At 36.7% G+C, this 15593-nt stretch overlaps 1 protein-coding gene across 4 annotated transcripts; it reads right to left on the minus strand.

The window, feature by feature from the left end:
- Positions 1-2507: 2507 nt before the first annotated feature.
- LOC110788366 (ATPase 8, plasma membrane-type) lies at positions 2508-9842 on the minus strand. 4 transcript variants are annotated; one of them, XR_008930631.1, is made up of 4 exons: positions 8558-9635; positions 7716-7876; positions 7441-7614; positions 2508-2733 (listed from the first exon to the last, which is right to left on the minus strand). XR_008930631.1 is itself a non-coding variant. In XM_056840485.1 (4 exons), the coding sequence occupies exons 1-4, from the start codon at positions 9798-9800 to the stop codon at positions 2590-2592; spliced, it is 591 nt and encodes a 196-aa protein (XP_056696463.1). In that variant the 5' UTR covers positions 9801-9842; the 3' UTR covers positions 2508-2589. The 4 variants fall into 4 exon arrangements, 2 of the variants coding, with proteins under 2 accessions (XP_056696463.1, XP_056696464.1); XR_008930632.1 differs by having other exon boundaries at positions 9488-9577; XM_056840485.1 differs by lacking the exon at positions 8558-9635 and adding an exon at positions 9689-9842.
- Positions 9843-15593: the final 5751 nt, after the last annotated feature.

Here is a 15593-nt window from a genome sequence, read left to right on the forward strand (position 1 = left end):
GGATCTGAACGTGCTGTGGACTATCTACGGAGGGACTACACTTGGAGTCCTAAACTTGTTCTTGTTCGGTTCGGGAGCAGCTAGGGAGGGCACACTAAAAATGTATGCATCTTAAATTATGCTAATTGTTATGTGGCAATGAATTTGGATTCCTGGCTTTATAGTTTTTCCGCATGAAGTATATATGCTTTATATGTATCATAACCTAACATTTTCAATTTGAAAAAGGACACGGTATGTAAGATTAATAAATCCATTTACGGATTAAAGCAATCATCAAGGAGCTGGAATATACGTTTTGATGAAGCAGTCAGTGACTTTGGCTTCGTCAAGAACGCAGACGAATCTTGTGTATACAAGAAGGTCAGTGGGAGCAAAATTTATTTTCTAGTATTATATGTCGACGACATATTACTTATCGGAAATGACATTCCTATGTTGAACTCTGTCAAGATTTGGCTTGGGAAATGTTTTTCGATGAAGGATCTAGGAGAAGCACAGTACATACTGGGCATCAAGATTTACAGAGATAGATCTAAAAGGATGATCGGACTTAGTCAAAGCACTTATATCAATAAGGTGCTTGAAAGGTTTAATATGGCAGACTCCAAGAGAGGCTACCTACCCATGTCTCATGGAATGACTCTAAGCAAGACTCAGTGCCCAAAAACACTGGATGAGCGTAGACGAATGAGTCAGATTCCATATGCATCATTGATTGGTTCAATAATGTATGATATGATATGTACACGCCCGGATGGTGCGTATGCACTCTGTGCTACGAGCAGATACCAGTCAGACCCAGGAGAGGCACATTGGACTGCTGCCAAGAATATTCTGAAGTACCTGAAAAGGCATAAAGATGATTTCCTGGTCTATGGTGGAGATGATGAATTAATTGTTAAAGGCTATACGGACGCAAGTTTCCAAACCGACAAGGATGATTTCAGAAAACATTCTGGGTTTGTCTTCTGCCTCAACGGAGGTGTAGTAAGCTGGAAAAGTGCTAAGCAAAGCGCCATTGCGGATTCTACAACTGAAGCGGAGTACATTGCTGCACATGAAGCAGCAAAGGAAGCTATTTGGCTAAGGAAGTTCATAGGTGAACTTGGTGTAGTCCCCTCCATTAAAGGACCAATAGGTCTATATTGTGATAATAACGGAGTTATTGCACAGGCAAAGGAGCCTAGTCACCACCAGAGAGTCAAGCATGTACTTCGTAGATTTCACCTTCTACGAGAGTTCGTTGAAAAAAAAGAAGTCGAGATAAGCAAGATTGGAACTAATGACAACATCTCAGATTCATTATCTAAACTTCAGCCGCAAGCGAAGCACAACTCGCACACTGTAGCTATGGGAATCAAGCATGTTGGAGAATGGCTTTGATGTACTTATTTAATGTTTTAAAGTTTTAGAGCTTAATACTTTGTAAAACTTTATTGGTTAACCATTCATATAAATGAATAGAATTCATTTTTCCATTTAATTTGTGGTTTATTAAATGATGAGTCCATTCAATTTGACGATATATTCAAGATAGACTGTCTGGACCAGTCCTGTGACTAAGAAATGTCTATCAAGTGAACTTGAATGTCAAAAGTTGAAAATGGTCCCTGGTCGGAGTTTTCTATAAAGATGGACGCATAGAAAACGCTAGACAACTAGAATGCAAGATGACTAGTAGTTATGTTTCTTGTACTATGTGGGCATGGCAATGTCGCAATCATTTGCATAGATACTTACTTTGAGAAGACTAGTATCGGACAGACCTATGAAACTTTACTGTAAGAGATGAAAATCTTTCATAAGTAAATTCCATTAAAATTATTAGACACTAATCCTCAATACCTGAGTGATTTGAGATTACTTGTTTGAGAACTGGTTACTTTGACGTTGTCAACCGTCGCACCGTAAAAGGAGGCTATAACGGCAACGCTCGGGTAATCACCTATCAAACGAAGTCTAATATCAAGACACTAGAAGAAAAAACCTCAAGTGCGGGCTCATTTTAAGGGGTTTAGTGCGGGCTTTTACATGTGCAGCACATGGCCTGCCCGCACTTGATGTTTCTCAAGTGCTGCCAAAATATTGGAAGCACTTGATGTTTCAAGTGCTGCCAATTTGGAAAATGAGCCCGCACTTGAGATATTTTGTGCTGCTAATTTTAGAATATGAGCCCGCACTTGATATATTTGGTGCTGCCAATTTTGAAAATGAGCCCGCACTTGACATATTTGGTGCTGCCAATATTAAAAATGAGCCCGCACTTGACATATTTGGTGCTGCCAAATTTGAAAATGAGCCCGCACTTGACATAGAAATGGGCAGCACAAGCATAAAAATGAGCCACACTTGATATATAAATGAGCCGCACTTGGCCTATAAATGAGCCGCACTTGGCCTATAAATGAGCCGCACTTGATCTAGATTTGTTGTATAACCGATTTCCCTGCTACATATTACAAATTTACAATTGGACCACGCCAATGATTCACCTCCATACGTCATATAAGAAGTATTGAATTATATAGATAATTAAATTAAATAGTATTAGTTGTAAATATAAAAGTCGATTACATTACAATCATATTAAAAAATAGCTAGCATCCGTAATTTAAGATTCAGTACAAGAAAATATCCAAGACAATCACTGGTAATGAGGTTTGCCAACTTTTCTCGAACTTCATCTATCTCCTCAAAGGTGAAAGGCCACTCCATCGGATTATTGAATACCTTAAAAAGATCGACCATCAAAAAATATATATACACTTTAGTTATATTATAAATATTGAATCGTACAATAAATTAAGACTTAATTTGTTCATAACAAAGAAAATATGAACCGTACAATAATAAAATTGGTTAATTTCGGTCCCAACCTTCATCTAATGAACTTAAATAAATATTTTAAAGTCCTTCCATGTTTAATAAACTTAGTTTGATGTTTCAAACACTCATTCTCACCCATTTTGGTGATGTTATGCACATTTAAGCCTCGTTAGATCATTATCGGTCACATTTTGACTACAATGGCTAATTTCGGTCCCAACTTTCAACTAATGAACTTATATGAGTATTTTAAAGTCTTTCCATGTTTAATACACTTAGGTTTATGTTTCAAAGACTCATTCTCACCCATTTTGGTGAATTTATGCACATTTAAGCCTCGTTAGTTCATTATCGGTCACATTTAACTTAAATGAGTATTTTAAAGTCTTTACATGTTTGATCCACTTAGTTTTATATTTCAAATATTAATTCTCACCTATTTTGGTGAAGTTATGCACATTTAAGATCTCGGTTGATTATTATCGGCCACATTTTGACTAAAATGGCTAATTTCGGTCCCAACTTTCAACTAATGAACTTATATCAGTATTTTAAAGTATTCCATGTTTGATACACTTAGTTTTATGTTTCAAAGACTCATTCTCACCCATTTTGGTGAAGTTATGCATATTTAAGCCTCGTTAGTTCATTATCGGTCACATTTTGACTAAAATGGCTAATTTCGGTCCCAACTTTCATCTAATGAAATTAAATGAGTATTTTAAAGTCTTTCCATGTTTAATACACTTAGTTTTATGTTTCAAATACTCATTTTCACCCATTTGGTGAAGTTATGCACATTTAAGCCTCGTTTGTTCATTATCGGTCACATTTTGACTACAATGGCTAATTTCGGTCCCAACTTTAACCTAATGAACTTATATGAGTATTTTAAAGTCTTTCCATGTTTAATACACTTAGTCTTATATTTCAAATACTCATTCTCACCCATTTGGTGAAGTTATGCACATTTAAGCCTCGTTAGTTCATTATCGGTCACATTTTAACTAAAATGGCTAATTTCGGTCCCAACTTTCAACTAATGAACTTAAATTAGTATTTTAAAGTCTTTCCATTTTTAATACACTTAGTTTGATGTTTCAAATACTCATTCTCACCCATTTTGGAGAAGTTATGCACATTTAAGCCGCGTTAGTTCATTATCGGTCACATTTTGACTAAAATGGCTAATTTCGGTCCCAACTTTCAACTAATGAACTTAAATAAGTATTCTGAAGTCTTTCCATGTTTAATACACTTAGGTTTATGTTTCAAAGACTCATTCTTACCCATTTTGGTGAATTTATGCCCATTTAAGCCTCGTTAGTTCATTATCGGTCACATTTAACTTAAATGAGTATTTTAAAGTCTTTACATGTTTGATACACTTAGTTTTATATTTCAAATATTAATTCTCACCTATTTTGGTGAAGTTATGCACATTTAAGATCTCGGTTGATTATTATCGGCCACATTTTGACTAAAATGGCTAATTTCGGTCCCAACTTTCAACTAATGAACTTATATCAGTATTTTAAAGTATTCCATGTTTGATACACTTAGTTTTATGTTTCAAAGACTCATTCTCACCCATTTTGGTGAAGTTATGCACATTTAAGCCTCGTTAGTTCATTATCGGTCACATTTTGACTAAAATGGCTAATTTCGGTCCCAACTTTCATCTAAAGAAATTAAATGAGTATTTTAAAGTCTTTCCATGTTTAATAAACTTAGTTTTATGTTTCAAATACTCATTTTCACCCATTTGGTGAAGTTATGCACATTTAAGCCTCGTTAGTTCATTATCGGTCACATTTTGACTACAATGGCTAATTTCGGTCCCAACTTTAACCTAATGAACTTATATGAGTATTTTAAAGTCTTTCCATGTTTAATACACTTAGTTTTATATTTCAAATACTCATTCTCACCCATTTGGTGAAGTTATGCACATTTAAGCCTCGTTAGTTCATTATCGGTCACATTTTGACTAAAATGGCTAATTTCGGTCCCAACTTTCAACTAATGAACTTAAATGAGTACTTTAAAGTCTTTCCATGTTTAAGACACTTAGTTTTATGTTTCAAAGACTCATTCTCACCCATTTTGGTGAATTTATGCACATTTAAGCCTCGTAGTTCATTATCGGTCACATTTTTACTAAAATGGCTAATTTCGGTCCCAACTTTCAACTAATGAACTTAAATAAGTATTCTAAAGTCTTTCCATGTTTAAGACACTTATTTTTATGTTTTAAAGACTCATTCTTACCCATTTTGGTGAAGTTATGCACATTTAAGACTCGTCTGATCATTATCGGTCACATTTTGACTAAAATGACTTATTTCGGTCCCAACTTTCATCTAATGAACTTAAATGAGCATTTTAAAGTCCTTCCATGGTTAATACACTTGGTTTAATGTTTCAAAGACTCATTCGCACCCATTTTGGTGAATTTATGCACATTTAAGCCTCGTTAGTACATTATCGGTCACATTTTTTACTAAAATGGCTAATTTCGGTCTCAACTTTCAACTAATAAACTTAAAAGAGTATTTTAAAGTCTTTCCATGTTTGATACACTTATTTTTATGTTTCAAAGACTCATTCTCACCCATTTTGGTGATGTTATGCACTTAAGCTTCGTTAGTTCATTATCGGTCACATTTTGACTAAAATGGCTAATTTTGGCCCCAACTTTCAACTAATGAATTTAAATGAGTATTTTGAAGTCTTTCCATTTTTAATACACTTAGCTTTATGTGAAGTTATTCACATTTAAGGCTCGTTTGATCATTATAGGTCACATTTTGACTAAAATGGTTTATTTCGGTCCTAACTTTCAGCTAATGAACTTAAATAAGTATTTTAAATCTTTTACATGTCAAATGTACTTAGTTTTACGGCTCCAAATACTTATTATCACCTACTTTGGTCAATTTATGCACATTTAAGGCTCGTTTGATCATTATAGGCCACATTTTTTTACTAAGAAATGGCTTATTTCGGTCTCAACTCTATATTAATGAACCTTAAAAAGTAATAAAAACCCATTACATGTTTATTAGACTTATTTTAATGTTTCTAAGATTAAATATCACCTGCTTTGGGCAACTTATGCACATTTAAGGCTAGTTCGTTTACTATAGGTCATATTTTGACTAAAATAGCTTATTTCGCTCTCAATCTTCAACTAATAAATCTAAATTAGTGTTTTAAACCCTTTACTTGTTTATAAGACTTATTTTTAATGTTTCTAACATTCATTCTCACCTAATTTGGTCAACTTTTGCACATTTAAGGCTCGTATGATCATTATAGGTCATATTTTGACTAAAATGGCCTATTTCGGTCCCAACGTTATACTAATGAACCTTAAAAGGTAATAAAAACGTATTAAATGTTTATTAGACTTATTTCAATGTTTCTAAGACTAAATCTCACCTACTTTGGGTAACTTATGCACATTTAAGGCTAGTTCGTTTATTATAGGTCATATTTTGCCTAAAATAGCTTATTTTTCTCTCAATTTTCAACTAATGAATCTAAATAAGTGTTTTAAACCCTTTACTTGTTTATAAGACTTATTTTAATGTTTCTAAGATTCATTCTCACCTACTTTTATCAACTTATACACATTTAAGGCTCGTTTGATCATTATAGGTCACATTTTGACTAAAATGGCTTATTTCAATCATAACTTTCAACTAATGAATAAGTAATTTAAATCTTTAACATGTCAAATATACTTAGGTTAAAGTTACAAATACTCATTCTCACCTAATTTGGTCAAGTTATGCACATTTAAGGCTCGTTTGATCATTATAGGTCATATTTTGACTAAAATGCCTTATTTCGGTCCCAACTTTCAACTAATGAACCTAAATAAGTATTTGAAACACCTACATGTTTAATATAATGGGTTTTATGTTTCAATGACTCATTCTAACCTACTTTGGTTAAGTTATACACAGTTATAGTATAATATTGATTATGACCTTTATTTCAATTATAAGATTCCAAGCATCTTCGCTTAGGGCGTAATGAACTACGAACTTGATAATATCAAGAGGGAAATAGAAAACCAGACTATATAATCATATAATTAACTCCAGCCCATCCCCATCTAATCCCATTGATTGAAGCAAAATTAATGACTGTTATAAAGGAGGCGACGTACAAACGTGAGGAGCAAAATCAATTTATCTAGTCAGTTTATGAAAATTGTGATTTTGCAACAGCCTGCAGTAAAAAAGTAGAACTTCTATCAAGGAAGTAACCTACAGGCTACAACCATGAGGAGAGAATGTTCGAGTCTCTTGTTGTAAGAGCTCTAAGCAGCAACATTTTAACTATCAGCAATAGCTTTAGTTGATGCCATGAGAGTAATGTCATTATTTATAGCAGTTTTAAAGGAAATTTTAATCAAATGATAGATATCACTCTGGAACATGTCACACATACAGAAAACAGACATGTCTAACACCTAGTACTCTGTAATGAGTTTAAGGAGGAACTAGAACACACCTGAAACTAATTAAGATTAAGAAATACGTTCAAGGAAAAGAAAAACTGAAACTCGTAAAAGAGAATATTTGAAGTTTTTCTTACCAATTGCGCCACCACAAATGCAGACATGAGAAGAGCTCCAGGTCTCTCCAGAAATGACCAGCTCAGAGTGCGAGTAATAAAGATGAGGGTCCGGCTAATGTTGGTAACTTGCATATATATTGCAGATGAAGTTTTCTCTGTGTTTCCAGATAGAGAGCTCACACCCAAATTATCCTGTTACAGTTGATTTACATATATTAATATATGCATGAGGAAAAGAAAGTGTCCATATATAATATCTAATAATTGCAGTACTTTATAATCCTTTTTATTACCTCGAAGAAATCTGTGTCATTTACGACCCAGTAAAATAACACAGTGACTAAGGCGAGATATGCCCCGATGACACAACCAGTAACAAAAATCTCATTCAGTTTCCAACAGTCAGGACTTGGAGATGGCCTGACACGATCTTTAGAGATTGCTATGATTATTCCTGCATTTTAGTTAAACATACAAGAATTAGAGCTTTACTGAAGGCATTTCCCCCATAGGAAAGGACCGAAAAGTCCAGTTTTTCCTCTTCAATTTTATCAGAAAACAATAGTGCTAACAGTGAAACAAAATAGTTCCCAAGGCTTGTAATGTGAGAGGGAGTCTACAAGTGATAAGTTCAACAGACAAGTACATCAATAATGCAGTATGATTCCAGAAGGTATTACCATTATTTAATATAGCTATAATCAGAAGTTCTGAAACATAAATGTGGCAAGTCATACTCCTAGATTAAGGCTTCATTCCAGAAGGTTAAGCCATCTTGGGGGGATGGAGATCCAACATATATCTGAAACTGCATATATTTTAAAAGCTTAACGTTCGATGCTCTTAATCAGAATCTAAGAGTGCCACCACTCCTAGATTAAAGCTTAACTTTCTGGAATGGTGGCACTCTTATAATCAGAAGTTCAGAACCATAAATGGTGGCACTCTTAGATTCAGATTGAAATTTAAGCTATTAAAAGGTGTAAAACATGTTGGGGGATGGAGATCCAACATATCACAATACGGAAGGTTATGGAAACTGCATACATATGAAAATGTCAAATTCAAATTAACGGTGAGACATAATCCATAAATACTTGATAAAACATAAGAAGTCTTTGAAACAATACTTAACTGTGTAGTTTTACATGCTCTAGAATATGGCCCTGCTAGTCAGGACAACACTGATAATCACACTTAAGCGGGGTTCTGTTAGTATAATATCAGCTGCACTCCTTGCAGCATCAGTAGCATCTTCCACTGCTATTCCAATATCTGCTTTCTTTAAAGCTGGTGCATCATTTATACCATCTCCAGTCATTCCCAAAACATGCTTCTTTTCTTGCAGATTTTGCTCTTCACCAACGAATTCCAAAAAAAAAAAAAAATTCCAACATTGTTCAAGGATTATATATAATGGAGAAACCAACTCCATCTTGCTGACTTTCATCACCACGTTACATAATACATATGACTTATGCGTCATCAACAAGACTAACCTGGGAAAACACCGGCAAAGCCATCTGCTTTTTCAACTACTCCCCCGTAATTCACCCACAAAAATAAATAACAGCTCAAACAGTATTCAGTAGCCACCAAACTTATTTGAAATTTCCATGACTTATTCATTCATATTAGTACAAAAATTAATAATAGAATTGTGGAGATTGTACTGATAACTAATTCCTCAAACTACAGATCCGTTACTGATAAATCCCAATCCAATGAATGCGCATTTCCAAGGGCAAAAAAAGTGTAGAAATTGTGCAAACAAGCTAGAATTAACATATTTCTGAAATGCAAACAGAATAAAAAAAATAAAAAAGTAGATTTCTGGCCATTTGCATGAATAAACCATCAATTGTAGAACAATAACCACCAAAATTATGAACTCAAACGACAGTAACTTTGAAAAGCTTGTATAAGCCAGTAGTATGCTTGCTTGTGTGGGCAGAACATCAACACACAGATATATGAATGAAAACTCTAGTTAATAATAGAGGTTCCAGTTCACAAAAATATAGCAATAATACGCAGTTTAGCAAATGAGAGAATGAAAACACACCATCAACACATACTACCCTATCATAACAAGACCTGATGCTTTATAGAATGTATTCAGAAACCAATTAAAAGAATTAACAAATAATGAAATGTATTCATAAACCAATTAAACAAAGTAACGAAGAAATAGCAACAATATTATTCAAACAAAACATTTAAAATAATAAAATTAACAAATTTAGGGAAATGCTTCAATTCAAACCTGAAATGAGCAGCGGAAGTGGCGGCCAATTTAGTAAATGACCCGCACTTGAAGGGAAGCACATGACGATTTTTCTACTATCTAGATCACAAGATTGGGATTGTCCTCCCATAAATCAGGACGAGATGCTGAAAGTTGTACAAGGCCACTCTGAGAGCTAGAAACTGTAAAATGCATGGCCGTGCTCAGATGAATCATAGGTTATGATTATCTGTTTATTTGATCAGTTGAACTCTGAAATCGAGAAATACCTCTGGACATAATAAGGATGAAAACTCTTACCTTATGTTCATGAGCAAGCATCAAGCGACAAAAGAATTAGGCAATGCACACTTGTCCCTAAGGACAAGTGGGAGACTGATGGAAATAATGCCCTTGGTCTAAGTATGCATTCAATGCTAAGTCTAATAAATGCGGTTCAATATTAATTAATTATGCAAGTTAATAATTCAGTGAGATTAAGTGAACTGTATGCCTAGCTAGAGGCCGTTTTAGTTCAAGTGAAATTAATAATATTAATCCACAACTTACTCTTGACTGAACCCGTAGGGTCACAAAAATAGTACGGGAACGGATCAAGTATTTAAGTGAATTAAATACTCTAATTATGGATATTCGAAATCGACGGATCTCGGTTCCAGTGGGAGCTGAAATCGTCAAAAGGCAAATTATGAATACTCCGAAAACGATGATATTGCCAGAAACGGAAATATGGATAGTATCGGAAATGTAAATATTATCCAAGTCGTAGATGTTGCCGGAAACGGAAACATGGTACGTATCGGAAAATATTATCGGAAATGGAAATATTGCCGGAATCGGAAATATTGCCGGAAACGGAAATATTGCCGAAATCGGAAATATTGCCGGAATCGGAAATATTATCGGAATCGGAAATATTAAATACGGTTTTTTCATGAAATGCCCCCGAGGTTTGCAAAAACGCACCAAATACCCTCGCGTCTTTTGAATCACATACTATACCCCTATTTTTCCGTACTGTTCATGAAATGCACCTTCAGTTAACAGACGTTAGTCTGCCGTTAGTAACATTTTACTATTTTGCCCTTAATACATGTTTTTCGACATAAATTCCAAAAAAAAAAAAATTCTCAACTTTTTTCTCTTTCTCTCTCCTCTCAGATGTTCTTCCTCCTGCTCTCTGGTCGCCGGCGGTGTCCGATCTCCGCTGCCCTCTTGTCGCCGGCGGCGTCCGATCTCCGCTGCTCTCTGGTCGCCGGCGAGTAAGGTTTAGAAACCTCACGCAAACCCCTATCAACTCTTCAAATCTTTGCTCTTAAATTAACGTCGATCGCCGCCGCCCACCTCCAACCGTTGTCGCCTTGTCGGAGACCCACCACCGGTCGTCGGCTCGTGAATTGTGGCCCTCACTTCTCCGCCACCGGCCTACCGCGCTACTGGTTGTATCTCGCCCTGACACCGTTGCTCCGTGCTAGTCGTTGTTGTGTTGGTTTTGCTATTTGGCTTGGATTTTGTTGTGTTTTTTCTTTGTTGATCGATTGGTGTTGGCTCCAATGATTTCTAGAGAAAAAAAGAAATGAGGTGGGAGAGAAAAATAGGGGTATTCTACTATTCTGTGATTCAAAAATAGGATTTATATTGGGGGGGGGGGGGGGGGTAGGAGAAGAGAGCCTCCTTTTCCTTTTTTCGGGGTTGTGATGGTGGGAGGCTGAAGGGGTTATGTGATTAGCCAGGTGGTGCAGTATCAGAGAAGCATCAAATACATTCAATTTGGGAATTTAGCTTTGAATTCTGCACTTGCTATTCGTCGCTAATGGCCAGGTATAAGCATCAAATACAGTTAGGCATTTAGCTTTGTATTTGGGAATTCTTGACAAATTCATGGGCTGATTTTAGTTTTAGCTTTTTATTTATTTTTGATAGTTAATCTTCTCATTTATTACTTGGGAATGAGATTACAATTGCACTTCCCCTAGCTAAACCAAAACCATCCAGTTATTGGCAGCATAGGAGGTTGAGGATGGGAAATCAATTACAACCAGGCTATAAACTCTGAATTACGATGGATGCCTTGTTTTGCTAAAGAGTCCCCCACTGTATTTGACGATCTTCCTTTGTGTATGATTAATTGTTAGTTTTAGTTTGTTATGCTTAGCGCTAAAATACATTTACTACTAAGATAGTATGAAGCTCTTAGTTAAGGAATTCCCTGTAAGTGTTGTTGCAAGTGTTGTTGATCTGAATATCTTTGATAAAGTGGCTCAATTTTTGCAGTCTTTGTGCTTTAAGTAGCTCAATCTCGTGTGTTCTTCTCTGAGTCCGCCCTTCTTGTTTCTCCAATCTTAGTCCAATTTGTGGGCGATTATTGTGAATGGAAGTAATTGATTTTTCGAATTTGATTGTTTGCACCGGAGAAGATGGATCAGGAAAAGAGAAGGAAGGGGTGGAGAGAAAAGAAAAAAAAAAGGCAGTTTGGATATTGTGCAACTTAATTTACAAATAGGTGTATATTGTGCAATAAGTTTTAAAATAGGGGCATTCTGTGAATTATAAACATGACTTAACGGAGGACTAACGGAAGGTCGGATTAGGGGTATTTGGTGCAAACTTAGGAAAAAATAGGGGTATATTATGTGATTCGAAAGACGCGAGGGTATTTGGTGCGTTTTTGCAAACCTCGGGGGCATTTCATGAAAAAACCGTATTAAATATTTGTTCAAAACGGAAATTAATTCCGGAATCAGAAATATTAAATATTGTTCGAATCGGAACTGAATTCCGGAACCGGAAAATAAATCGGAAGCGCGACGTAGGTAATAAACATCGGACGAGCTTGCTAGACGCAAGGCCCAGCACGAAGCTAGGCCCGCGCCTAGCGAAGCCCGCGCGAAGGCAACACAGCATCAGCAGCTCGCCTAGCAAGGCAGGCCTAGCCAAGCGCAAGGCAAGGCCAGGCCCAGCCGAGCAAACCAAGGCCAGCAACAGCAGCGCCCACGTGTGAGGGGGTCGAAAAAGCACGAGGCTAATGCGTGACCTTGTCCCTCGTGGGTGTGGCGTTTCTTTTTGTCAAATCAAGTGTAATTGGATTTCCTGTGAGTTTACACCCAATTGACTAGTAATATAGGAGTCGCCATTCAGTTTTTAACGACAATGAGAAAAACTGACAAAACCCGGTTATCGTGAGATAAAGGGAGTGCAATTATGTTTGACCACGACGGTCGTAGGTTCCCTTGTGATCCCTGGTGTGGGGATCTCTCAACATACACCCGCAAGGTAGAGATTGAGGGTTCGGGGGACTGTAACTACCGAGAGGAGTACTCGCTCTTCGATAACTCCAGAGGCAGGATATCCTTACTAGCTCAGCATAAATAATTGAAGGGACATGTGTTAACTATTAAACTAATCTGAGTTGATTTTAACAATATGCAACATATAGTACTAGATCGAGCGCGATTATCTGATTTAGATTGTTTTAAGGGACCTAGCATGATAATCCAATTTCCCAAAAATATCATATTTATTAGGCGTGATCGAACAATCAGATTTAGTTAGTTTAACAGTTCATAAAAGGGCAAGGAAAGCAATTAAATCATAGAAAAGGGACACATTACGACGCACCCTTGAGAGGTGCGTCACGGTTCTCAGAAAACTAACCACTTTGACTTTGCTATTTCTCCTTTTATTTAACGAATCTCAAATTATGGGACAGGATACGTTCTGTTCGATTTATGGATCGATTGCGACAGAACGCGTGATCAGTTTTGCAGCGTGAGGCTTAGGCTTAAGGGTTTAGAGTCAATACTCAGAATAATAATTGTGTGTGTGTGTCACGTCGACCTTAGGGCCCTATTTATAGAAAAGAGTTCGTGGAAAGATAGAATTGTAGAACTCTAATCCACGAGGAATTAGGAAAGAACACGTCCCAGGTATTTTCAGCGCCCAGAGCCAGGCGTTGAAAATAGGATCTGAGCTGTTTTCTTAGTCAGATTCGGATTCCTAGAATCCGGAGTGTTTGAGACTTAATCGAGTCTTTTAGTGCGTATTAACCTTGTGACGGAATGCGTCTGGGCCCGTTACGAACTCTAGGCTCGTTAGGATTTTAATTAATACGTGACTCTTATTTTCGAATCATATTAGGAACAGGATTCTCTCGTAATCTCTATCTCATTTAGGATTTATGTTGGAGTGCAACACCTAATTCTGACAGGTTTCTATCTTTTATGACTTGCCACTTTTAACAACTACACATTACGACAGTTACTATTTTTAGCAGGTTTCCATAAATAGCAGGTTTCTATAAATAGCAGGTTTCGGGTGAAATGAAAAGGGGAATTGAGATTCGTTATTTTATAGGAGATGCGTTGTCAAGTGGAGATTTATGTTTTCATCATCGAACCTTCCTTTTCGGAAATGGGGACAAAAGTAGGTGTCTACAGTTAGCCCCCACTTTGACTGAGTCTTGGAGTAAGACGATGGTCAAAGTATTAGACGGAGTGCGTTACACAAGCCATGGTGACCTGTTTTTTTGCGAGGGTCTCACGAGCCCCCGAGTGATAACATTTGACTTAAGGGTCATCACTTGAAGTGTCGACATATCCCTCACGTGTCATTGGGATTTGTCAACGGATAGTATAGAAACTCCCTCACTTTGTCATTGGAAGTATCTAAAGAGGCGTAGAAAACTCACTCACTTTGTCATTGGGAGTAGCTACTTGATGTTTTCGAAATCAAAGCTATAAAGTGTAATTGGGCCTGGCCAAGCCCAATCACGAGGTAAAAATGTTTTTAAAGATTCTCATTTTCAGGGTTAGCTAAACGAGAAAACCCCCTTGTTTTTATAGGACGTAAAACGAAGAAAAATCCAACACATCGTTCTTTTTTGGAAAAAACGGAAAACCATTCTTTTAAATTTTGGAAAAAGGGAAAGCTACTCACATCGTTCTTTTTTGGAAAAAATGGAAAACCAATCTTTGGAAAAAGGGAAAGCTACTCACATCGTTCTTTTTTGGAAAAACGGAAAACCAATTTTTGGAAAAAAGGGAAAGCTACTCACATCGTTCTTTTTTGGAAAAACGGAAAACCAAAAGCTACTCACATCGTTCTTTTTTGGAAAAAATAGAAAACCAAAAAAATTTATCGCTGCAGCGACTAAGGACCTGCACGGTTAGTGACGCAGACCCCGCCGGCTAAAGATGGCGAGCCTGTCCTCTAAGGGTGGACACCCCGTCCGATAGAAGTGGACGAATCTATTTTAAAATTTGTTTGTGTTTTTTCTTGAAAATAAGGACCTATGTGGTTTGCGCCGTAGACCCCGCCGGCTGAAGATGGCGAGCCTGTTTCATTTTGAAGATTCTATTTTTCGAAAACCGAGGACCTGCGCGTCTAGTGACGCAGACCCCGCCCGCTGAAGGTGGGCGAGCCTGTTTTTGTTTTTTTTGAAGAATTTATTTTCTTTCGAGGGATGCTCGGATTTAGTTGCAACCTGAATGTGGGTTGACAACGTGCTTAGACGGACCATTGTCTCGTGGTCATCATCTTTCATGGTTTTGAGCTAGTCTTTACGGCTCAATTTTGCCACTACTTGGGTCCTTGATTAGGGGACTATGTATAAGTATCAACAGCGACCTTTGTCTTGAGGTCGTAATCTGGTTTTATCTTTTGAGGATATCCAAACACGGGACTTCGTACAACGTAGTCTGGGAATATTGTTTTAACTTTGCATACTCTCTTTTGAAATATATATTTTCTTTCGAGCCCCCAAGCATTCGTGCTTGACGGTCATTTCTTGTTGAAGAGGTTCCTTAGGGACACGCATTTTGTAATGTCCTTGACCGTGTTTGGGATTGTGCTCGTAAGTGCGAGTGATCTTTGTAGTGGTGTGCTACTCTTGACAAAGTCGGGAGGTGCAACTTTCAGTAAGGAA

The sequence above is a fragment of the Spinacia oleracea genome, chromosome 3, assembly GCF_020520425.1.
Source record: "Spinacia oleracea cultivar Varoflay chromosome 3, BTI_SOV_V1, whole genome shotgun sequence".
Classification (NCBI taxonomy): domain Eukaryota; kingdom Viridiplantae; phylum Streptophyta; class Magnoliopsida; order Caryophyllales; family Amaranthaceae; genus Spinacia; species Spinacia oleracea.

Bases quoted from the DNA above. Each gene is read 5' to 3' on its own strand.
- LOC110788366 (XM_056840485.1), bottom strand. From the start codon at position 9,800: ATGGGAGGACAATCCCAATCTTGTGATCTAGATAGTAGAAAAATCGTC. The intron at 7,615-7,715 runs GTAATAAAAAGG...CAACTGTAACAG, and splicing joins ATGACACAGATTTCTTCGAG to GATAATTTGGGTGTGAGCTC. The intron at 2,734-7,440 runs GTAAGAAAAACT...GATCTTTTTAAG, and splicing joins CATTTGTGGTGGCGCAATTG to GTATTCAATAATCCGATGGA.